A 24904-nucleotide genomic window follows, 5' to 3' on the forward strand; every position below is an offset into this window, starting at 1 on the left:
ATTACAATCACCTCTAAACATGCAATCGAAGCAGACGTGTAATCTGGTTGGTTTCAAATCTCCGTTGTTGCAGTGTTGAGAATACAACCAGACGTCCGATGTTCAAGAGTGAGATTATGGGTGGGAAAGAGGGTGCACTGCCTAGTACCTGGTAGGTAAATTTGGAAAATAAAAGCTTTAGCTCGATACTATTTTCTCTGCCAAATGGGTTCATCCATGGCGTGTAACTTTGGAAAAAGAAAAGCTTTAGCTTGAGACTACTTCCTCTGTGCCAAATGGGTTCATCCATGGCATGAAATCAGATTGTCCCACAGCCAGTTTTGTGAACGACGAAGAACTCATCCAATCTAAACTATGTCTCTGTATTGGAACAGCTTTTAAATGAAAAGCACTCAAGTCTTCACTCTCTTGTCATGAATGCATGGCATAAGCTCTCACATCTGTTTATAACGAGATCAATTCCGTTGGGGAGGTAAATTAAGGGCAAACCTCAAATATGCCCCCTATTATAAATACATTCTTGATTTGATCCCTGATTTATGGTTGAATTGGATTTCCAAATTCTAACTTGAGTCGTTTGTCCATTTTTAATATGGATTCCATTCAAATTGCATGTTATGCATAAAAATGATGTTGATTTGTTTGAAGCTTGATTTTGTTTTTCGGTCAATATTTGCTAAGAGCCTAAGAGTTCAAACATAAAACTCAAAGGAGAATTTTTGAAACCTTTGAAAACTCAGTTGGAACAAAAAAACTTTAAGGGACTCAATTGATGTTCGGGTTTTAATTTGGGGGGTTGATTTGAAATTTGGCCAAAAATGAAAAAAAAAAAGAGAAAGACTTCAATGCATTTAAAAGTCTTAAGACACGTAAACCGGCAATTACAGACCCTCCGATTTCATTTTCTTCGGTCTCTCCCGCCCTTCCTTACTTGTATATATACACCATCATCATCACCTTCATTTAATATCTTTCCATTTCTATTTTTTTTTTATATAATTAACAAACAGATCTTAGAAGAATCGAAAATGGCGAGTCGGTTCGGTTTCCAATCGTCGACAATGATCGTGACGAACACACCGGGGGCAGATCTCGCACTCACAAACCTCGCTTACTGCTCACCCTCCGATCTCCACAACTTCGCCGTCCCTGGAACCAAGCTCTTCTTAGCTTTAGTCGCTGACTCCTTCGTTCTATCTCTTTCATATCCTTTACGTATTTATACATTCATCTCGATTTCAATTTTGACTGCATTCGTATTTTCATTAATTTGATCATTAAGTTTTGATATTGTTAATAATTAGGTTTTATTTTGTTTTGTTTGCTCAAATCTACATGATGATCAAACAGAGAATTGACCGACTTAATCTTCTTGTTTATTGTGATAATCTTTTTTGTTAGTTTAAGTAAATAATCGCATTACCATTATTAGTTATTGTTGGTAAAAAGTCTATGGTTTTAAATTTATACTTTCTCTTTTGATGTCCGGCGAGTGACAAATGAGAAAATTTAAATGTGCGTGATCGTGTGTTGTAACAATTTTAGTTAGTTCTTTGTTGAAGTAATCACAATTTGGTGGCCTTAACTAAGAGTTACTCCTCATGAAAATATTCGTACTGGCCAAATTGCGCTGAATTCGATTCAGAGAAGGCATGCGAGGGTTTCATCTGGTGATACGGTATCTGTGCGCAGGTTGATTTGTTTTTTGTTTTTTATTTTTTATTTTTTTTCCTGTTCTTACGAATTGCAGTTTCTAATTGTTGGCTGGGTCAAATTTCTTAGGTTTATCCCTCCTGAAGATTTTAACCTTGCATTATTAACACTTGAGTTGGAATTTGTGAAGAAAGGGACAAAAAATGAACAGGCAAGTAGATTGGAAGTCCTGATCTTTTGATTATGGCGGCATTAAACTTTGTGCTGTTTTAGGACGGGTGGCAGGATTAAGGGATTCTCGTGTTTTTTTTTTTTTTTTTTGTAGATTGATGCTGTTATTCTGGCCAACCAACTTAGGAAAAGGTTTGCTAAACAGGTAGAGATTTGTGTCCCCTACCTGTTGTATATGATTGAAAATATTTCTTAGTTGCAGTCAGGTTTATTTTGATTGGATTTTTACTGTTAATCTAGTAATTTGCATCATCAGTGATTGGAAAATGCCTTGAAGTAATCGAACTCTTCCTTTTTATGTGTTGGAATCACGAGTTTCATTTTGTTTCTTCTGATTTTTCTTGCAAAACAAAAACTGGTTATTTGAAGCTTGCTGGTTGAGACTACATGTGATTAATTGTAGAAAGAATACAGGATTGGTGACACATTACGTTTGATCAATTTGAACTTAAAAAATGAACACTTGGATAAGATCAGACATGCTTGCTTGTACGATATCATGTGAATTTGACTTTTTTTGTGATGCCCATCTCTCTCTTGTGCACGCACTTTTCTCATGCACATTTCTTTTCCATCTAAGGTAGCATTCAATACAAGGTTAAAAATTGGAAGGGAAGTTCTTACAAGTGTAATCATTACAAAAGTAATTTAGAGGACATAGAAGTTAGTTTTAAGGAGGTTTGGTGAATTCATAAATTGAAGGGTAAATTGTTAGTGATAGGAGAGAAAATAATTAAAATATTACTAATGATTTGAGAGAGAGAAATAAAAAATTATCTGGGTGTCTGTTAAGATAAAAAGAAGAGAATGAAAAGAAATAATATTGCTCGTGAGGTTAAAATTTTATCCTCCACGCTTGCAGGGTAAAACTTAACCTCTAAAGGCATCAAGATGGGGGTAATAATTATCCCTCTCAATGTTTCACCTTTCCCATTAAAGGAAACCAATCTAACTTAAATACATAAAAGGGCAATTTTTAACCTCATTACCTCTGGGCCAGATATATCCTGATCAGTTATATCTGACTGAGATTTCCATTTTTTATTTTGATCTATTATTTGCATATTGTGCTTGAGGCATGGAATTTGACTTTTTGTATACAGGTTATGACATCGGGGCAAAAAGTAACATTTGAGTATCACGGAAACAATTACATATTTACAGTCACTCAAGCTGCTGTGGAGGGGCGAGAAGATTCTAAAGATGCTGAGAGAGGAATGATTTCAAGTGACACGTACATTGTCTTTGAAGCATCAAATTCTAGTGGCATAAAGGTCAAATTTTGATATTTGTGTTGTGAGCTTGCCTTTTATTCTCCATGCTTAACTTTTGTGGCTTAGGACAAACCACCTATCTGTGGATTTTAATCATCTTAAAAAATTGTTCTTGGAAACGTGAATAGATGATGACCTGCTTCTTTTCAACTTTTGAATTGTTGTTCAGTATAACATGTGTATGCCATTTTAAACTGTATTTTCTTTTCTTTTATAAATAAATCTAACTAGAGGTAAATTGTAATGGTTTTTGACATGGATACTTCCATGGTTGTGTCAGTCTAATCTATGAAATGGTATCATCCTAGATTGCACAGAATTTGCACCTGGTAAATGCTCAGCATTACCAAACTTGATGGTGAATGTGTGTTTGATGCCATGTTATTGCAGACATCTGTGACAATTGAATCTATTTCCTTTGACTGTCCTTATTGCTCGGTCCTCTTTAGGAAAGTATTCCTCTAATCTGACATGCTGATCATAATTATAACTTGATGAATCGATTGAAACTTTATGGATTTTATTTACATGTATTGTCACGCAGATTGTCAATCAGCGTGAAGCTGCCAGTAGCAACATCTTTAGGCAAAAGGAGTTTAATCTTCAGTCACTAGGTATAGGTGGTTTGGGCGCAGAATTTGCAGATATATTTCGAAGAGCTTTTGCCTCTCGTGTTTTCCCACCTCACGTGACAAGCAAGTAATGCAGTTAACTCTTCAAGTTATATTGATCCAATTTGGGATATGCACATGTTCTTGCTGTTAATAAGCATTTGATTTTCCAGATTGGGGATCAAGCATGTAAAGGGTATGCTGCTTTATGGGCCTCCTGGCACTGGAAAAACTCTTATGGCTCGTCAAATTGGAAAAATGTTGAATGGGAGGGAGCCAAAGGTTTGGAATTGATTTCACAGTTTTTTTCTTTGCATGGGTGTGCGTGTGTTTGTTGGTCTGCTAGAAGGAAAAGAATATTTGACCTTTTGCTGCTAGTGTCATCTGAAATTTGCTTTTACTTTTAATATTTATGCCTATCTCAACACCTGAGATTTCTATTTCATTTTTATGTGTGGGAAGTTGGACAAACATATTAACATTGATGCTTTATAACACTTAGTATTCCTGTTTATGACTGATGTTTTAATATAATCGAGCTTTGTGCTATGTTTTGGTAAGCAGTAGAATATGGCTGGTTTACTTGTGTGTTCAGTGGAATGCTATATTTCAGGATCTTATAAGCCATCCATCTTAGTTAATAGTTATGATGTATTTCTACCCTGTGTGAACCTTTTGTGGTTATGGTTTTACTTTTGAATTACATCTTATACTTTTTATGTTAAGGTTCAGATTCAAGTGTGAAATAGTATATTGTAATGGAACATCAGTAATAAATATGTGCCTGTTATTGTTAATTACTGTTTAATGTCAATGTGTGATTTCTTTGTTTGGTAACAACTGCACTAGATTGTTAATGGCCCTGAAGTCCTAAGCAAATTTGTCGGCGAGACTGAAAAGAATGTTAGAGACCTGTTTGCTGATGCTGAAAATGATCAAAGGACCAATGGTAAGGGACCTCTTTGAACCACAATATGATTTTAGATATTTTCTCCATGATGCTAATGCCACCACTACTTTCACTTTTCAGGGGACCAAAGTGATTTGCATGTAATAATCTTTGATGAAATTGATGCCATATGCAAGGTATGAGATTTCTAAACTCTTTGTTACCATTTATGCAAGTAGATTTTATTGCCTATGTTATATAGCAATTATTCTACTTTTTCAACCCCGCCACTGTCCAGGACGGGAGAGCCATTTTTAAGCCAATTAGTATTCATCTAATGGTGATTGAAAGTGTGTTTTTGATCCTGGTTTTGGTGGTTGGTAAAGTCTTTTGCAGTTATCTTTCAAATATAGTGAGAAAATGGTAATGATATCCCTGGGTAATGGTTAGCTAATCTTCAATCTAAGGGTAGATTGTTAACATCTGTTCTGAAAAGAAGAAAAGTAGACGAGAATAAAAAGTGACAGAAAAGCACTGTTGAAAAGCCAATTAAGTGCACTGATAGTTTGGGGAGGGATTTTATTAAAAAGAATATTATTCAAGCACCTTTAGATGAGAAAGGCATTTTTATCAAGTAAATATATTGTGTTACCTAGGAAAGATGTACCAACTTTGATTGTGGTTCTCTTCATGTATGTGTATATGTTAATGGCAAAAACTTTAAGCAAGCACACATTTCTGGCATAGTTGCTTTTGTTCTAATGATAATCTGTCAGTGATGCAATGCTCATTAGTGTCCATGTATGTTGGAATTGAGGCTGTCGGCATACATTATAAAAACGATAACAGAAGACATGCATGTTTTATTTTTGTTTTTGCAGTCAAGAGGATCAACTCGAGATGGTACTGGAGTCCATGATAGCATCGTGAACCAGCTTCTTACAAAGGTTGGTGAAGAGTTCTCAGTGCTTTCTGAACATTCGAGAAAATAAAATAATTTTCCTCAGCCCTTGTAATCTGCTTAAAACGCTTTGTGATTCCATCGACATGACTAAGAGACTGCTTGCTTTTCAGATAGATGGTGTGGAGTCCCTGAATAATGTTTTACTTATTGGAATGACCAATCGAAAGGATTTGCTTGATGAAGCGCTTTTGAGGTTACTGCCTTTCTCCTTTTCTGTTACTCTCATGTAAAACAGTGTCCCATTTTATTGCAATTGCGTATAGTGGAAGCATGGGTTGCAAATAATAGAAAAGGTTGAAGTGTAATTAGTTCATTGAATTAAAATGTGAGAGATGAACTCTAGTTAGTTTTTGGAACTCATGGAGATTATGATGATTTAAATCGAGAACAGTAATGCAGGATGCAAAGAGTGTAGATAAATATAATTTATTCTGAAAAATACAAGAAATTTGAACTCTTTTCTCCCCACTATTTTTTGGCTTATGACAACAAAGCTTCTACTTGAACAAATATCCTTTCATCTTCAAACATTTTGATTTTGTGGTTTGTAGGCCAGGACGATTGGAGGTTCAAGTTGAGATAAGCCTTCCTGATGAAAATGGTCGGCTGCAGATTCTTCAAATTCATACAAACAAGATGAAAGAGAATTCTTTTCTATCTCCCGATGTAAATCTTCAAGAGCTTGGTATGTACTCTCACACAGTGATTTTGTGGAGGGGGGGTGCGAATGTGGAAGGGGTGCGGTAGGAGGGTGGAATGAGGGTTTATGTCCTGCCATATCATATTTGTTGGTGAAGTCATTTATCTTCAAAACTTTGTTAATGGGACTGACTGAGTAAAGTTTATAAAATTGATTTATTTGTGTACAGCTGCTCGTACAAAAAATTACAGTGGAGCAGAACTTGAAGGTGTAGTGAAAAGTGCAGTATCATTTGCTTTGAATCGACAACTAAGTCTAGATGATCTTACCAAGCCAGTAGATGAAGAGAGTATTAAAGTAACTATGGATGACTTTCTGCATGCACTCCATGACATTGTTCCAGCATTTGGAGCCTCCACTGATGACCTTGAACGATGCAGGTAGAGTTAGAAATTTTCTACTTGAAATCATACATTATTTTTAATTCAGGCTTTCAAAAAGTGTTGACAATTGTTTGAATCTCAATTTACCCCCACAATTCTGGATGCAACGCTCTTGGTATTAGGAGCTAAATTTTCTATGGTGGATAAGAGCTTAAATAATTATATTATAGCTAGGCATGGTTGGTTGTGTGAAAGTAGAAAATGTAATCCCACTCAAATATAAATGCCTAAATTGTGCCACGTAACATGACTTGTAGACTTAATGGCATGGTGGACTGTGGTGATCGACACAAGCATATTTATCAGAGAGCTATGCTACTGGTGGAGCAAGTTAAAGTTAGCAAGGGAAGTCCAATGGTTACTTGCCTTCTGGAAGGCCCAAGTGGCAGGTAAGAACTTTCCCTTCCGATTTACATTTCCCTTTTCATTTGCTTCACCTAATCTCCTTTATTGTCAGTTTTTTGAATGTTACTCTCTTGTGTACAGTGGTAAAACTGCATTGGCAGCTACTGTTGGCATCGACAGTGATTTTCCATATGTCAAAATAGTGAGCTCTTTCCCCATAATGTACATCAATTTTCATAGCCACTTTAATACTGTATATTTTTGTTCTTAACACTTTTGAGTTTCCACTTATTTGATAGATCTCAGCTGAAACAATGATTGGTCTACAAGAGAGCACTAAATGCGCTCGGATTGTTAAGGTGTGTCAATGAGAGGTTTATGTGCCCTTGAACAAAGCCCCTGATGGTACCCTGGGGTTTTATCATGCTTTTCATTTTTCCCTTTTAAATTGGAACTTGAACTTCTCCACACCCCAAGACTTGCTAACAAGCGTTATCAATCTATAATATATTTGTAACTCTGTATTTACTGTTCAGTTTCACCCGCAACTAGTACTACTTGCCTTTATAATGTAAAGAATTAAGCACTGGATAACTTGGTACTGTCCACAGGTGTTTGAGGATGCGTACAAGTCTCCTTTGAGCATTATAATTCTTGATGACATTGAGAGGTATCTACTTTGGAATTTACATGTTAACTTCGATCACTTGCTTAGGTCCTATGTTTTTATTTTAAATGAATATTCATGATGATCAGTTGATAATTGATGTTGCAGATTATTGGAGTATGTTGCTATTGGGCCTCGCTTTTCAAATATAATTTCTCAGACATTGTTGGTACTCCTCAAACGTCTTCCTCCCAAGGTTTTCTTTCTTCCCCTTTCCCTTTTTTGGGCTATAGCTACTTTTGTGCATATTTTGTGGTAATGTGTTTTCTTGCGGCTCCAGGTAATACAACACTTGACTTCAGATATTATAAAATTAAGAGCAAAAAAAGTCCTCCTTCCATTCAGTGTTCTACAGTACTTTGTGCATAATACTCTCTGATTAGCCTTGGCACCTGGAACCTTCTGAATGGTCAAATAACTATATCCACGTAAGAAATGCTCATCAGTCTCTGTAAACCGCTGTTACTTTTTAGGCCAAAGTAGCACCTTTGGTTGATATGTTGGTCATACTATCAGTTTTTCCCCAAAGAAAAAGGGGAAATAGAGTAAATTATGGTCTGTATAGTTTCAACGAATTGAATTTCTTGGAGCATCAGTGAATAGTTTGGATTCTTGTAATCTTGTTATTGCCTATTTAGTTGTGAAGGAAGGGAAAGGGGATAAGAAGTTTACATGGGTACTGGATATAGGCTATTAATGCAATGGCTAAACTTATTTTCGTTCAGTACTAGTGACTGTTGAATTTCTTGGAGCATCAATGACGTTCGTGATTATTTAAGAATTATCTATCTTGGGACCTTTTTCTTCTTCACTTATTTGGTTAGTAGTTTTCCTGACCTTATTAAACCTGCAATTTTTATAATTCTTGAACTTCGCTTTCAGGGAAAGAGACTTCTGGTGTTAGGGACAACAAGTGAAGTAAGCTTCTTGGATTCAGTTGGTATTTGTGATGCTTTCTCTGTTACTTACCTCCTCCCCACGTTGAAGGCAGAGGATGCAAAGAAGGTAATATGGTCATTTGATGTACAACTTTTCATCCTTTTGCAGTTTAGTATTGTTTCCTTGGTCATTAATGGTAAGAGTATAAAGCATCTTTTTTTGTTTATGTTATTCATAATTAAGCATTTCTTGTAAACCAACAAAACTACTTGAGCTTTTGAATAAAGGTTTCTAATCTAATGGAATGATGAATGTGAAAGGTGTTTAAAGGGTTGCTGTCTTGTAGCTAGGATGGGGAATTGACACCATCAATTTATTTGTTTTTCTAACAAAAAGATTCATACAAATCTATTTCAAAGCTTTTAAGAGCGGTTCTGGCTGGAAATAATTGATTTGTCTTAAGGACGTTGCTTGTAATGAATGATATATCTGGTCATTGCTGCTAAGAGATGTTTGGACAGCTCTATTCTCTATGGATGTCGTACCTGTTCTCAAGTCCCAACTCCCATCTCTCTATAATTTGTTTCCAGGATTCTGCATAGACAATTCAAACGCGAGCTCACATTTATTAGTTCCTCTGATAGTAAATATTTGACAGAACCTTTATGTTAATATGGTGCATTCCTCTCCAGGTATTGAAACAACTCAATGTTTTTGCTGAAGATGACATCAGTGCTGCTGCAGAAGCCCTGGATGATGTAAGATTGTCTCCTGAAATGCTTATTTTATACTCAATTTTGCTGCCTCCCTTGTCAGTAGATTGGTCATTACATACTTGAATCGCGAATCATAACTAATTTCTGATGGAGGCTACTACATTCACGATTTCATCCATCAAGGGGTGTATTTTTGAGATCATGCCCTAGTCATATATGCAAATGATGGTTTAGGCTCTTAATTACTACCCCTTCGCTAGGAACTAAAATGACACGGTTTTTATGCTTGTCTTTTCTGCAATCACAATATGGAATTGCTCAAGCCTGGCCAATCAATGGCATTTAAGCAATGATACGGTCATGGTATCTTACTGGAGAAATTTGTTTGATCGTTCTTGCGTGAACTTGACTTCCGTTGAATAACGAATAACCATCTGGGATTTTCTTCCTATATTTTTTATATTTAAATAGGTAAATCCATAGTTTTCTGCCTTAATATTCAATTCTAACCTCTTATCTTTCCTTAATCTCTCTTCATTAGATGACTATCAAGAAGCTCTATATGCTGATTGAGATGGCTGCCCAAGGAGAGCAAGGTGGGGATGCAGAGGCTATCTATTCCGGCAAAGAGAAGATTAAGATTGCACATTTTTACGATTGCTTTCAGGACATGGTGCGATTTTAGTTTGAAGCTCACTCGTTGACCTTGCCAAAACATACATCCCCTCCCATTTTAATTTTTTTACCACATCCGTTGTGGCGATCTTTTGCTGTATATTTTTGGTAAATTTAGGTGTGATTTACCCTGAGCTTTTGAGGCACTAAGGTTTGTATTAGGTTTGTAAAGTTTCAGATGAGTTTGTGAACAAGGTCGATGCATTTTGTATTGAAACCCACTCCTAAAGGTTTGCGCCACTTGCGTCTTGCTCATCACAATACATAAATAAATAAGTAAATAAATTCCCAGTTGCCCATGGAAAAATCAGGTGCTTCAATATAATAACAAGCTTTTCACAGTTCACACAGCAGAAGCCTAAGAGTTGTCCACTCGAGGACGAAGGGGTAGGGCGTGACTATACACATCTCATCAAAAGGAAAATAACACTCAGTCGGAAAAGGGAAAGAAAGGAAAAGAAAGGAAAACCCTAAATATGGAGATTAAAGCAAATAGTATAGCCCTAATCGTACTTCTCTCTCCAAGAACAAACAAGAAATAAAACCCAAGAGAGAGCCAATAAGATATCACCAACTGTCTGTCTCAAACAAACCCAAGCCAACACCTCAACTCTCCTCTCAAAATTAACCCTCCAAAGAACCATGAAAACATGAAGAACAGCACACCCCTTTGCAAAGAAAGATTGAAACTCTCTATCCTTGACAAAGGAAACCATGAATATCAAGAACCCGATATCAAACAGAAGCAACCCGGAAAATGAATCAGAGGTCCGGATCAGGAGCTGGTCGTGTGGGGTCGACCCCATCAGCTTTGTGGCAGTTTCATTACCATGTGTGAAGGTGTAGATTTCCTTCATTTGGAACATCATGAGTGTTCCACTTGTTATGGCTATCAGGGAGTGTAGGATGCAGATCGTAGAGAAAGCTGACGAAGATGATGTCATCTGAGGGCTGATGCTTTAATCAGACGGTCGTCGTTCGTTTGGGAACTTAGGCATGGTTTTAATTCTGAGGAGATGGGAAACAAAGGAACATGAAGAGAAAGAGTTCCCTTTGAGATACGGAGCAGAGTTTTGTCAGCGGGTTCGTGCGGGGGAGATAAATGGAGAATGTAGGTGTCTTTCTGTCAAGATAAGGATCTTGTGGGGCCCAAAATAGAGGACCGTTTGTCCTAATATTGGACACGTGTCATGTGTTTAGTCGCACTGACGTAATATGACGACTGTGCATTAATTAATTAAAAGAAACTAAGCCGTCTGTCATTTTACTGTAGCATTTTTGTAGTGTTTATTCTTTAACAAATACCGAGGATAATATTCGGTGTTTTTAAATCCGGCCCGGGGTCCACCCGGTTCAAGATTTAGATCACAATTTTTTTTTCACTAAAGATTTTGAACCTCAGTTAGCTTGTAACTATATATTGTTTTAGAAGGAAGAGCTCGATTGAAAGTTAGGGGATTAAAGTATAAAAAGCTAGTAAAATAGATAGTGATTTTAAATTTCTTATAAAACCTTTATTTTGATCCTTATATTTTTTGGTTTATAGGTGATTTATCATTTTAGTTGTCAAAATTTTATTTTTGTCATCAAAATTCATTTAGCTTATTTTTCAGTCATTTCTTTTGTGTAAGGAGAGAGAAAATGTTGAATTCTAATGTAGAGAGAGAAAATTGTTTTTGATGATAATTTTAGCCTTTAAAAAGATTGAAATTAGTGTCAATGAGTTCCATTTCATGAGGATATTTTCACCTGAGTGTTTTATTTTCTTCTCTTTGCCTGAGGAGACAGATCTAATCGCGGGAATGTTTTTGGGTTCGGGTTGCTTTTAGTTTTTTGAAGTCATTGATATGTTTATCAAGGTGTTATCTAAGTGTTTTAGATAAAAATAAATTGAAAATGAATTTTAAAGCCAAAAAAAAATTCAAAGTCCTGTATTTTCAGCGACCTCTTGTTGCAAGATTATGTTGAAAACAGATGACACCTTATCTTCTATTTTTTTTAAATAAATAAATGGGGCTAACAACATGTCATCCGTCCCTTTAAGAAATTACAAAAATAAAAATCGGCCAAGAATATATATATATGGGTTAAAAATTTTGATAAAAAAATTATTGAATTCAATTGAGCTCATGAGCCGAGTTATAAGTTTAACGAGTTAATCTGCAACATCCAGGATACTATTATTTTTTATTATTTAATGTTTTTTCTTCTCCTTAATTTTTTTTAAAAATACAATTTCATCATTTGTTATTGGTGATTTTTTTTCTTAGCTCAAACCTAAAAGAATTCAATATCATCCTTTGTTATCAATAATGTATTTTTATGCACCACATGCTTATCATGAATTTTTTACTTCTCGAACAAATATTTCATATAAAAAATTATCACGTGTTTTAATATTATATAATTAAATAAAAAAAATTCATGAGATAAAGAATTTATTGAATTCGATGACGTGCATGACTTGGATCGCGAATTTGCTTGGTTGATTCGAGTTTACTTAATTTTTTAATTAATTTTATCCTTTAATATTAAGTTAATTTAAAATTAAATTTTTTAATTTTTTTCAAGACTATTCCTATAAATTTCATGAGTCAAATGTTAATCTAAGTTAACACCTAAGTAGATCAAATATTTTTATATTTTAATATCAAATAAAATATGAGATAAAAGTATCATTTTAAAAATCATATTTTGTTTTAGAAAACAAGTCATCAATATCTAGATATTTGTTTTTGTACTTTAATATGTTTTTATTCAAATCCGCTGCGGAGTGCATACCGCGTGCTAATGGTATAGTCTTGACTCTTTACAGAATTGGGGGCAAGGTCGGACTTCAGTGATGGGCCATGGCAGGCTAATTAGTAATTGATTACGTACCCTAATTAGCCCTAATTGGTTACTTAAAGCTTTGATTTCTAGTAGACTTCGTAGATGTAATTATGCCTTTGAAAATACAAATAAAAGCCAAAGTTTGTGAATGGAAATGGAATTGCCATTGGATGTAATCATCATGCCCTTTGAAAATGGAAATGCTAAGCATCGCTAGTAGATAGCGATTTTTTGGCCTTAAAGGGAGCTCGAGAAGCCTTTCAAGATCAATTAGAATAATGAAATAAATAAATATAAATGGATGTTATTTAACTTTTTCAGAATTATTTCTTAAAAATTATTCCCATATTATATTTCAATAATATTATTTATGTTATTTAAAATGAAAGCATTTTCATCAAAATATATTATCAAAAATGGCTACGCGGATAGATATCCAAGAATTTCTTTAATTAGACCTGCAAAACTAGCTCGTTGTTCTTTATAGTTTGAAACTGACTGCGCATCAGATTCTCTAGGAAAGGGGGCTGAGGCGTTGCTGTCATGAATTCTGGTTGTTTTTAGTCATTTCAATGGTGCTAGCTAGCATATCATCAACTCAGCAGTCGGAAAAGTGAGAGAACAAGAATGGTTGACGCCAATCTAAATCTAAATCTTTCAATCACAATCGACACCGTCTTTGCTAGGAAATATGAGCATGCAGTGATCACCTTGTATTGGTTTCAGGCGAGTGGTGACTGATGAGCAAGTCTAACCCCAGATGTGAGACATGGGCCATGATTATCCAACCCGAGCTCGATATATGGATGATCTTGCAGGATGTACATTACTATGGCCATGTGCGCTTATGATTCAGAACGAAAGATTGGAGACAAGCTTTTCTCCAAAGAATTATGGCCAACGCTCGCCATGTGCATGTGGACACGATGGTCGGTTTTTTGCTCTAGCTTTTATTTGTCGCATGTGATGCAATGCCTGCATCAATCAAGGAATGGCTTGCCTTGTTTAGCAGGCTAAAAGCACGTCTTTCAGCTGTACCAGAAACAAGTTTAGCACAATGAGTTGAGATGAGCTTTTGACACAAATTCCAGATGATGTCTGCAGTTGCTTGCTTCTCTTTACATCAGCTCACTGAAGGAAAAAAAAACTTGCTTCCATAAATTAAGCCCTGTCTTGGAAGCTATTCTGCATTTATCCAGATATTCATGAATCACAAATATAATACGACATAAAGAATCGATACAAATCCTCAAAAAATGACAATCTCGTAGCTAGCTGTGGTGCCGGCAATTCTGTCAAACGAGGTTGAGCAGTAAGCATGCCCACACCAGGCATGCAGTTTTATCCTACGATTTAGTAACAGAGGAAGAGAATCATGGCCGTGAATGATTTTTGCATGTTCAGATTTTTGGGTCTCCGGTGTCAAAGCCTAAAGAATTCCGACAAGATTAAATGCGAGAGAGAGCCTCGATCGTCTCTTTACTTGGCTGTTGCTAGGGTTAAGCTAGCAAGGGTGAGTCGATTTAGTTGGATTTGTTTTCTAATCCCTTACATTCTAAACTAGGATTTATCCCTTTTAGCGAATGTCTCATTGTCACATTGTCATTTAAATAAAAAAATGATTCAAGGTTACAGACTACTCACTAAATAACTTTGAATGTTTAGGTTGAAATTGTGTTTTAAAATATTTTTTAAAAATATATTAAAATAATATATTTTTTATTTTTTAAAATTTATATTTAACATCAATCTAATCTAAAAATACTAAAAAAAATAATTTAAACAAAAATAAATTTAAATTTTGAGAAAAAACATTTTAGTTCCCATGCCAAAACGCAATGAACATGGCTCGTGCCATTCGTACACACATGTTTACACGTTTAATTGGTAAAAAGATAAATTACTGTTCTGAGAAGATTCAGTGGTTAATATCTAATAGCCACTCGTAATACAGTAGATCTTCAATTATTTTTCTGTTTCAAGCTCAGAATTAAGCCACAGCACTGGTAAATTCAGCTGTCTAGTTGTAAGCCTTGAATCTGGTAGAAATAACTGCTGTTGTAGGAGTTAATACCTCAACATATTGGGTTCTGCCTCAGCAAACCAGACGATAATGCAAAACAAAATGGTAGAGCGACAAGGGAAGTGGAAAATGATGTTCATTATATTTATTTGTTCCTAAAAGAAGAGACATTAGTATTACTATTAAATAATCGAGTCTAATATGACCTTGCTATCATAATGAACAAAAAAATGGGTTACTACAGTGAGGATTTTGGTAGCAACCCATGTCATAATTATTAAAATTTTAATCTATATACATCAAAAAATGAGTTGGAAAGGATAATTCAAAAAGTAGGGAAAAAGGAATGAGAAGGAACTCCCTGAAGCGGCAGAACTATAACACTATTCTGGCACGAATCTTCAGTTCCTGCAAACAATTTTAGAAGAGAAGGAAAAGGAACGGTACGTTTCCTGATCAAAATTTTTAACTTGCATCAGTTTCCTTGCCACCAGCAGCAACTTTGCGGTGGCGACTAGAGCCAGACCTCCTTCCACGCCTAGCTGGGGCTCTCCGGACAGGAGCACCTATCACCTTTTCAGTTGAAGTATCAAGTGTTGTTTGAAGTGGAGGTTCATCAACCAAAAGAGGTGGAGGAGGAGGTGGTGGTGCTAGCAGCAGTGGTGGCGATGGAGGATAAACAGGCGGACGATGAGCCATCTGTTCTAAAACATCTCTATGGTATTTCTGCACATAGGAACAAACAGTCCAGGGTTAAAAAGAAATGCACAAGGAGACAACAGAAGAGTTGGACTGTCAAGAAAAGGCAAAAGTATCATTAGATAAATATCCGTTTCTAAAACATCTTGATGTTTAACAGTTCACACAAATTCAAACAAGTTTCATATGAGCACAAAAATCTATAGCACTCAAGCACAAAGAAAAATTTTAGGGCAATGCCTTTAAAGCATTAAAGAAACCAGTGAGAAAGCATTACAAAAATATAAAATTACTAATTTACTTTTGGCAAACCTCAAGAAGTTTATGAAAGTCTGCCTTGCAAGTTTCATATGCATGTCCTTTATGCAGTTCACTAATTTTATGTGAGCTTCTCCACTCCACAACCAATCTCCTGGTTAAACACATCCTCTGGTAATTAAATATAAGAGAACTCTACACTATGATGAGTTTCTAGCAAGAACCATTTGAGGTAATTTTCATAAAAAAAGAATCAGGACAAAAAATCACTGTATGGGATAAAATTCAGGATATCACCAGCAGTCGCCATGTGAAGCCTCCTTGCGATAAGCCACCATGAAATATGGCATTCTTTATCACAATTTGGTCCAGTGCAATTAGACCGAAACTGTAACTTCCATGAGGGGTGCTAATCGACTCTATAAACATACGCAGTTATGGAAATCAGAAGGAAATGCTTATCTGCAACCTAAAACTAAAACAAAATTATGTCAGAAACAATTTTCTATAAAGGAGTTGAATTTGTTCCAATCTTTCTTTTTTTCCTTGAGAATTTGTTATAATCTTGTTTTCCAATGAACTGGGTGTTCACATGATATTTTGGTACAAACAGAACCAACAGTACATAAAATAATTACCTGAACAACAAAGTTGCGCCTTTGACAGTCCAGGAACATGTTGACAGTCCAATTTGTTTTCTCATGAATCTTATCCCTGACAGTGGAAAAGCTGATTTGGTCCCTGGAAGTAAAGCGATCAACTTCATTGAACCAAAGACAAGTAAAGAGGTTGCTAATAGGAACATGCTCCCTTATCACAACACATCCTTCAGGGACATCTGCAGAGCCACAGGTAAACAGGAACTATATCAAAGACAAAGGACAGGCAACAAAACACCGAAAGAAAACCAGGAACTTGCACCTACCACTTATAATAGGAAACTTGGCCTCAGAATATGGAGTTAAACCCTCCTTTTTATAAAATTCAACCTGAAAGTCAATGGAGGCATTTTCATATTTTCCAGCAGCTTTATTTGCCTCAGCTTCAATAAACACATCAAAGCGTCGATAATGTCTAGAAATTGCAAAAGTAGCATTTTCCCTCCACAAGAACCTGAAGAGTAGCTCAAGAAATAAGCTTGGTGCCCAAAAGTAGATTCAGGCAAATAACTAATAATAATATCATCTAAATTGATCAAAGCATGAGAGGACATCATTTGAAATATTTAGTACTGATCACAGAGGCAAGTGTTTTATAAGCTTGTTAAGTAATCCACTCACTAACTTCTATTATTGATGCTAAGCACATGAAATGTCCATGATCAACCTTTCAAGGAAACAGTGTTTTCATTCAATAATGAGAGAAAATTACCATTTGGTTTCAGATGTACACCCCATTCGTTTCTCTCAGAAACAGTGTTTTTATTCAATCAAATACAATATGATTTGGTCCACAAAGATGTGCATCACACCATCACCATTCCAATTGAGAAATGTTTCAGTGACAGGCACTTGCAGGACATTGCAGGATGTGGTTTGATGTTCTAGGAAGAAAAGGATGAATTCGACTGAAGTAAAGCCTACAATCTCAATCAATTTGAGATAGCTACATGGATCAATTTCGTCCATTTACTTGGAAGAAAAGGATACATTTAATGAAAATACCAGGACCAAAAAAGTCAACCAGAACTTGTTGGAATTATAAGCATGTAAGCGGTGATACGAAATCTCAAAGATCTCCAAATCAAACAAAAAAGATTATTCAATGATAAACTTTTCATAGCGATTTGGGGGCATGAGAATCTAAGGGTTGTGATAACCGAGTGCCATTGGATGGAAGTTTCTGAGTTCAGGATTCTAATCTAGCCAATATTGAGAGTAAAAAAAAGAGTGACTATTGGGATGACAAAAAAGGACAACGAATACAAATTGAAAAAAGAGAGGAAAGCAAATGCAAAGTTAATTAAAAGATAAAACAAGAAATTGAGAAGTGGAAAGAGAGTAAGCAGGCAATCAAACAAGGAGATTCAAGTTATAATGAACGCATATGTTGGAGAGGATCTGATGTCTAATTCCAGAAACTCGAGTAATCAAAATTTTCTTGTATCGCCAGATTGTCAAGTATTGTCACTGAAAACAAACCTAGCTCAAAAAAATAATAGGACCAAGGTAATTTAATCAATTCAATTAGAAACAAGCGGCTTATATCCAGATACTAGTAGACTTATTCTATGCATAAATGGAATAACTAGATCAAGGAAAAAAAGCAGAAACAATGGATACATACACACACACAGAGTGAGAGAGCAGACATCAGTGTCACCTTTCTAAAATTTGATATGGATCGACAACAAGTTCAAGTTTTCCATCAATCCACAAAGAAAAGCGGGCATTTGGAAACATTCTATGCGATAGAAGCTTTGGGACCTGCCATGGACAAAACCAGGTTTACTATGTATGCTAAAGTACAATCTAGTGTAACGTAGATGTTAGAGAACCATGAGTCTGCTGCTGATTTGGAAAAAAAAAAAAAAACTGGTTCACGTTTTATCTATTGGTGGTAGCAGGGAAGCGGGTATGGGAGTTGGAAGGAGTAATTGATCATTGTTGCATAAGACTTTTCGGTTCTGGAAGTGATGGAAAAAATCAAGTTCATTCAGCCATATGCATCTTCCTTCCATTCATGATATGGATCATAAAGAAGCCAAAGGAAATCAAATAATTAGAGCTACAGTGTCATCGATGACCAAACAGACAACCATTAAGCCAAATTTGCACCCAGAAGTCCAAAACAAAAGGTGCTGAATGAAGTTTACGGCAAGTACCTTCCCATTGCGCCTTCCATCTGTGTAAGGAAGATTATGGACAACAACAATTCTCCATATACCAACTTTCCTGCTGTCATTAAGACCACTGTTATTCTTCAAATAAGCCTCTGTTTCTTCATCAACAAACATGAAGAAGCAGATAGTGTTCTTGGAGTATTCACTAATATTACGTGGCTGTTGTATGTCATCAAAAGCTCCTGAGAGGAAAGAAAAGGAGATCATTTAATAACAAGCCATCAAATCAACAGATGAAAGATAAGTTGGGATCCCATTACACGGAGAAATACCAAATATTGCTGAGGCAACGACAACACCATGGCACTGCTCCATCGCATCCAGGTCAATTTTGTCCATGTCAAATCCTGTATTCTGGCCAGGTCTTTTCCCTTGGACAAATCTGATCAGTGCACATATGTGTCAAAAATATGCAGAGTGAAAAGTTACAAGTTGGCAACAGTAAGAGAAACTGGTCCAATAACTAGTCACTAGAATGATTATGCTACAAATATAGGGTTGGCTGAAATTTCAAAGGAACAACCTTCAATATTCATAAATACATAAAAGATCTTTGGAGAGAGAGCTTACCCACAATGCACTCTCATTGACTCTCTAATATCATAAGAGTCACTTCTCTGCTTTAAAGTAGGATATCCACCGAAATCAGAGCCTCCAAACTCTCCTTCTCTACTAAGAGGATCCTCCTGGATATATGTCAAATTCTTAATTACTGGAGAAAACGAGGGGACCTTCGGCATTAAGGCAATGGCTTCTTCCACAGGTAGGTAACATACAGGACATGCTGAAACATAAATGATAGAGAAATCTCAGGAACATGAGAGTGAAATCTCATTACTTACTTATCATATGTCCTAGCACCTCAACATCCCTGTCACCTTAGAATGTTTACAAACTAGGACCATGGTGATGCCTACAACTAATGACTGTTAAACCTAAAAAGGAAAGCAAAATCTAGTAGTCAAAACAGTTGGGGGGAGGCAAGGAACTTACGCCGTGGTCCAGTTCTTTTTTTATCTGCTGGTGGGGGAGGTAAAGTGAAACGATTACATGGGTGCCCTGGTGGAAGGGTATATCCCAAAAAATATGCAGGAGGATGAAGCAAACTAATATTCGAAAATATTCCTTGAAAAAAAGAAGTCTTGTTCTCAATCCTGCTTAAGGACGATGTGTCACTGAGACTTATAGTCGGGGGACGGCCACCTTCTTGTGCATCTTCACCTGCAAACAAAGCAAAATGAAGACGTTATTTCCACAGTTGCAATCGAACTCCAAAAAGACCACCACACTGATAACTCTAGCAAAGGTTCAAATGCAGTCAAGACTAATCCAAGAAGGCTCGAGAAGTGAATAGAAGAGAATATTTTCAAAATTTAGTACAAAATAAACATCAATCAGTGGGACCAATTATCCATGAGAATACAAATCTCCCAGCTCATGTAATAAGAGCAAAGCACGAACTAGCTGAAACACACTTTCTCCAATTCAAACAATCAACTGAAAGAAAGGCAAGAACTACATAACAGCCATAAGCACCGATTCAACACAGCATCAGTGATGAATTTGAGCATTATTCTAAACTAAGAAACAAACTTAATCACCACTAAAATCCCATATCCTATGATTGAACACATCAATATCTAAGCAATAACAACATATAGATAAATTGAAAAATAAAACATACCTTTTCCTACATACAAAACCCAGACAAAAACCGCGGCAGAGATGACGCAAAGGAACAGCATGCCAACCTTTTTCCTACCAGCAAACTTGAAGATCCAATGGAAGAGACTCTCTTTCTCCTTGAACATCTTTGCAGGCTTAGTACGGCCATTTGTTTGCATAGGAAAGGGGGCACTACTAAGAACACCATTACCATTATGTTGCTGTTGTTGTAGTTGCTTGTCCAATGAACCATAACTACTAGAACGGATCCCCAATGACCCTCCAGTCATTGTCTCTCCTTAAACCTCACACAAAACAACACCCCTCTCATCTCATCTCAGAAACCCTTTTGCCCACGTGAGAATCAAATACTATCATGAATTCATCAACATATAATGCATTAATGAGGAAAACAATCAAAACCCACTTCACCAAATTGGCCAAAGATAAGATTTTTTCTTAAACAAACTATCTAATCACGCTCTAAATTCAACAAATAAAGCAAAATAGTTAAGATCACTTCACCAAATTGTCCCTAAACTCTTGGGGTACCTTCAAAATTTTCACTCTCCGTATCCAAAATACACTTACAAATCCCAAAACTGAAATGAAAACAACACGAATAGACAGCGATTACAAAGAGGCAGAAAGTATAAATCTTTTTTGCATCTATGAATAAACAGATCAAAGAAACTGTGTAACAAAAAAAATGAATTTTGAAGAAAAAGGAATAAGAAAAGAAAGGGATTTTTATTGGATCTTGAAGAGAATAAATCTAGGATTTGTGATTGGATGAAAATGGTTTTTGAGCAAAAATCTAAATTGATGAAATCGAGGTTCGTTTCCTTTTTTGTATTTCAAATCAAATCCGGGATTTGTGTTTTATGAGTGCATGGTTATGTTTTTTGGTTTCTTTTTCGCTTAATTTGAGGTTATTACAGAAACTGAGAAATTCAGTGTTTATATTTATATTAGCATTTACTTGGCAAAAGACAGATAAAATCAAATAATGCTTAGAATTATGGCATGAAAACAAGGAAATAATAATTTTGATAGGCTAACGGACGGTTTTTTTTTTAGCGTCGCTGTGTTCTTTTTTTTAAAAAAAATTATTTTAATATATTAATATTAAAAATAAATTTAAAAAACGAGAAGAAACAAAACAACAAACATTATCTAAATCTCTGGGTGACGAAAAAAAAATCACAGTCATGCATAAAACAATATATGTTTATGGCAAGAAAAAAACTTATCAAAGATTGAATAAAGTCATTAATGGCCTAATTGTATTTGTTAATGCTATTAATTAATTAATCCAGTTACTAAACAAGCAGCCGTTTGTTGAAATCGGAAGCATTATGCAATAGGGATCTTCGCGCAAGGAAAAAAGGGAAAAATAATTAACTTATTTTCATAAACCCTAAAGATTATTAGTTGATGAACAGTTCTAAACATATAGGGGGTTGTGGAATGTTGGAGGAATTATGTTTGATAATTCTCTTTTTATAGAGAAACTAGTTAAATGAACTTGGATTAATGGATATTTATCAACAAAGTGTTGGTTTAGCGGTTTAAACATCACTATATCCCTGTAAGGGTGAGAATACAAATTTGATTTTCGAGAAATATACTTGTTGGGAGGGACAACCACTAACCCTAAACGAGATTTATCCAACCCTTTAAAAGAATATGGGGATATCCAGGTCACAGAAAAAAAAAAAAAAAAAGAACTAATAGATATTTACCTTTTAAAATTCTTTCAAGCATTGAAATTATTATTATTATTATTGGATTGTTAACAATTGTTTAAACATATTGATTATTTGTCCTATGGATATCTTTGCTTCAAAATAAAAGAATTAGAATTAAAAAAACTATATTAAAATAAAAATATACATTGACCGTATAGAATAATTGTGAATAAAGTTTTTTTTTTTAAAAAAAAAACATTCAAGAACTCATAATTCATAATTAATGGTTAGACGGAACAAGAGACTCGTAGTATCTTAATGGTTAATGGAATAAAAAAGTTGTATTACCATAATATTTTTCTTAAGCTCAAATAATTCAAAGAAAGAATTTAAACACCCAATTTTTTACATCATCACTACACCAAAGACCTGTTGACGTTGTTAGTTGAACTTGATTATTTGATTAATGATACAATTAGTGTTAATTAAGATGGTTATTGGTGGTAATTGTACAACTATCATTAATTTATAAAACCCCAATTTAAATATATTTTCCTTTTCATGTTTAAACAGAAGGATAAGTCTTAACCACGAGAGGCATCACCATTTTCTACCTTGATCATTTTCAGGTCAATTTTGAGAGCGTGCATCACCCCTTGAAACACAAGTTTTGCAAATCTAGATTTTGACGGTTTAGAAAGTGTTTAGGAACGTGGTTAAAATTATATTTTTTAAAATTTTAATTTATTTTTTAAAATTAATATTTTTTTATATTTTATGTTGATGTTAAAAATAATTTTTTTAAAAATAAAAAATATTATTTTAATATATTTTCAAATAAGAAAAAATTTTAACCGTAACTATCACCGTACCGTATTGTTATACAACTCCTAATTTCTGTGGCAAATTACATTGATTTGCGGCAACATATATCATATAATGTGACTCTACAACGATTAACTGAGCCTGTTGTTATTATCCATCGAACTTAATTGTGTGATTTCATAAGAAAATGTGTCTTGATATGGTTGAAGGCAAAGAAAGAGTTAGTGCTAACCATATCCAATGGATACAATTGTTGACGGGGAGGGGAAAACGCAAGCATATCTTATAGAAAAAGACTTCAATTTAATGGCTCTCTCTCGAAAGAAAACTTCAGAACATTCACCGAAATCTCTACCCATTCTTCAACCAATTCAGAAGCTTCTTGCACCTAAAACTTTTTCTTGTTGCCTGCACACTCCTAGAGGGTGAGGCCCAAGTTGCGTTACAAGACCTTTTTGTAGCCAAGTGAAGGCTTTGCTAGGGCAGTAATCCGTCGTTGAGAGTGATCCCTAGAGATAGAAAGAAAAGGTAAGAAACATGTCAATAAAAGGAGGGCTAATTGAGTCTCGTAGAAGAGAATATAAATACTTGTAATTTAACCTAATTCAGGTGGCCTTAAAGCCATTAACATGATTAGTTTATATACTAAAGGGCTTCAAATCCCACATTAAAAAAATAATTTTTTTCTTGTGAACATAGAGTATATATACTAAAGGATTTCAAATCCGACATTGAGAAAATAAAATATTCTTTTAGTATTTATATAGTGAATTTTAAAAAGGGTTAATAATCAACTAAATATATATATATATATAAAAGTCTCTAGTTAGGAGAAAAAACATATTTGAAAAAAAAAATCTCAATCGGGCTTTACCGCATCGTTTAAGTCACGAATCAATCGGGTTTTGCTCATTTCAATTTTTTATATAGATTTAATAACTATAATTAAGACTCACAAATTTGATGTGGTAATTGGATCTAAAAATATAGCCTTAGTATACTGGATATGTGGTATAAGGCTGAGAACTTCGCCTCACCAGCCTGCTTTGATATGGGCTATAAGATAACCTTTCTCCAAGAAAGTATATCTTTGCCCACTGAATTCCTAATTAGATGTTTGGAGCACCTCGAATTAAGTTTAAGAAGAAATGGTTTTTGACTAATTTAAGTCGCTAAAAGCAATAATTTTATATCCAAATCTTTCATGAGAAGAAAGATTGTTACTAGAAGAAATTGAATGTAATGATTGTTACTAGAAGAAAATAGATTGTTACTATTCTATTTTCCAAGTTTCTAGTAATAGCTTGTGACCTCGTGGCACTTGAAAAAATAATATTTAATAATTGTTGCGGGTTGATTATTAAAAAATATATATCAACATTTTTTACCTATTTTTTTAACATAAAAAAATATCAATTATAAGTTAAAAAATTTATATATATATATATAATTAAATAAAAAGAATTATTTATACAACTAAAATAAATTATAAATCTTGATTTCTAATCAACGAAGTTAACACTTAAAACCAATAACTTGGTTCATGAACTCAATTACGTTAAATAATTTTTTTATTTAAAATAAATATTTTTAAAATTAAAAATTAATTAAATATAAAGATATTTATTTAAACCTCGATTCATCTATAAATATTAAACCAAAACAATTATGTTACTTAATAAAAAATTAAAAAAAAAACATCAGACCTCCTATATTTTAATATATTTTTTTACCTTAATATTTTAAAAATTTTCACTTTGCATCATTGTAAAACTAAAATTTCAAATAATATGAAATGACGCTACTACTCTCGTGTATATAATACATTGTAAACTTAAAGGAACCACAGAGCACTCACTCTCAATCTCATTTCTCTCTCTCTCCACAACATTTTAAATATTTAAAAGGTACTATCATTTTAAATATTTATCACCCTATTTTGAGAAGAAATTGTTACTAGAAGAACTAAATGTAATGATCTCATCAGAAATCTCAAGGGTAATGGACTAGTTGTGGCTAGAGAATGTATTAGCACCCCTAGTGTATCTTATATGTGGTAAACTATATTCTATGGTCTAAATA

General features: G+C 34.6%; 3 protein-coding genes across 7 annotated transcripts; 1 reads left to right on the forward strand and 2 right to left on the reverse strand.

Moving 5' to 3' along the window:
* The first annotated feature begins 453 nt into the window (after nucleotides 1–453).
* On the forward strand, nucleotides 454–10227 carry LOC18103026 (vesicle-fusing ATPase). Of its 2 annotated transcripts, XM_052445513.1 has the most exons (22): nucleotides 454–472; nucleotides 1011–1203; nucleotides 1596–1692; nucleotides 1783–1864; nucleotides 1979–2029; nucleotides 2988–3158; nucleotides 3703–3857; nucleotides 3943–4051; nucleotides 4619–4718; nucleotides 4800–4855; nucleotides 5540–5605; nucleotides 5733–5815; nucleotides 6174–6307; nucleotides 6492–6702; nucleotides 6963–7094; nucleotides 7192–7252; nucleotides 7350–7409; nucleotides 7662–7720; nucleotides 7826–7913; nucleotides 8600–8722; nucleotides 9289–9354; nucleotides 9854–10227. In XM_052445513.1, exons 2-22 carry the CDS (start codon nucleotides 1029–1031, stop codon nucleotides 9995–9997), a joined length of 2223 nt encoding a protein of 740 aa, XP_052301473.1. In that variant the 5' UTR covers nucleotides 454–472; nucleotides 1011–1028; the 3' UTR covers nucleotides 9998–10227. The 2 variants fall into 2 exon arrangements, with proteins under 2 accessions (XP_052301473.1, XP_052301472.1); XM_052445512.1 differs by lacking the exon at nucleotides 454–472 and having other exon boundaries at nucleotides 917–1203.
* Nucleotides 10228–10279: 52 nt separating this feature from the next.
* LOC18103027 (uncharacterized) lies at nucleotides 10280–11091 on the reverse strand. Its single transcript, XM_006377303.3, has one exon. The coding sequence runs from the start codon at nucleotides 10929–10931 to the stop codon at nucleotides 10491–10493; it is 441 nt and encodes a 146-aa protein (XP_006377365.1). The 5' UTR covers nucleotides 10932–11091; the 3' UTR covers nucleotides 10280–10490.
* A 3874-nt stretch (nucleotides 11092–14965) lies between these two features.
* On the reverse strand, nucleotides 14966–21314 carry LOC18103028 (probable hexosyltransferase MUCI70). 4 transcript variants are annotated; one of them, XR_002976843.2, is made up of 10 exons: nucleotides 20326–21314; nucleotides 19635–19862; nucleotides 19212–19425; nucleotides 18914–19023; nucleotides 18624–18823; nucleotides 18122–18225; nucleotides 16725–16912; nucleotides 16438–16637; nucleotides 16097–16268; nucleotides 15423–15568 (listed from the first exon to the last, which is right to left on the reverse strand). XR_002976843.2 is itself a non-coding variant. In XM_006377304.3 (9 exons), the coding sequence occupies exons 1-9, from the start codon at nucleotides 20594–20596 to the stop codon at nucleotides 15308–15310; spliced, it is 1776 nt and encodes a 591-aa protein (XP_006377366.2). In that variant the 5' UTR covers nucleotides 20597–21310; the 3' UTR covers nucleotides 14966–15307. The 4 variants fall into 4 exon arrangements, 1 of the variants encoding a protein (XP_006377366.2); XR_008056829.1 differs by having other exon boundaries at nucleotides 15854–16268; XR_008056830.1 differs by having other exon boundaries at nucleotides 15854–16274; nucleotides 20326–21313.
* Nucleotides 21315–24904: the final 3590 nt, after the last annotated feature.

This window comes from Populus trichocarpa, chromosome 11, assembly GCF_000002775.5.
Source record: "Populus trichocarpa isolate Nisqually-1 chromosome 11, P.trichocarpa_v4.1, whole genome shotgun sequence".
Classification (NCBI taxonomy): domain Eukaryota; kingdom Viridiplantae; phylum Streptophyta; class Magnoliopsida; order Malpighiales; family Salicaceae; genus Populus; species Populus trichocarpa.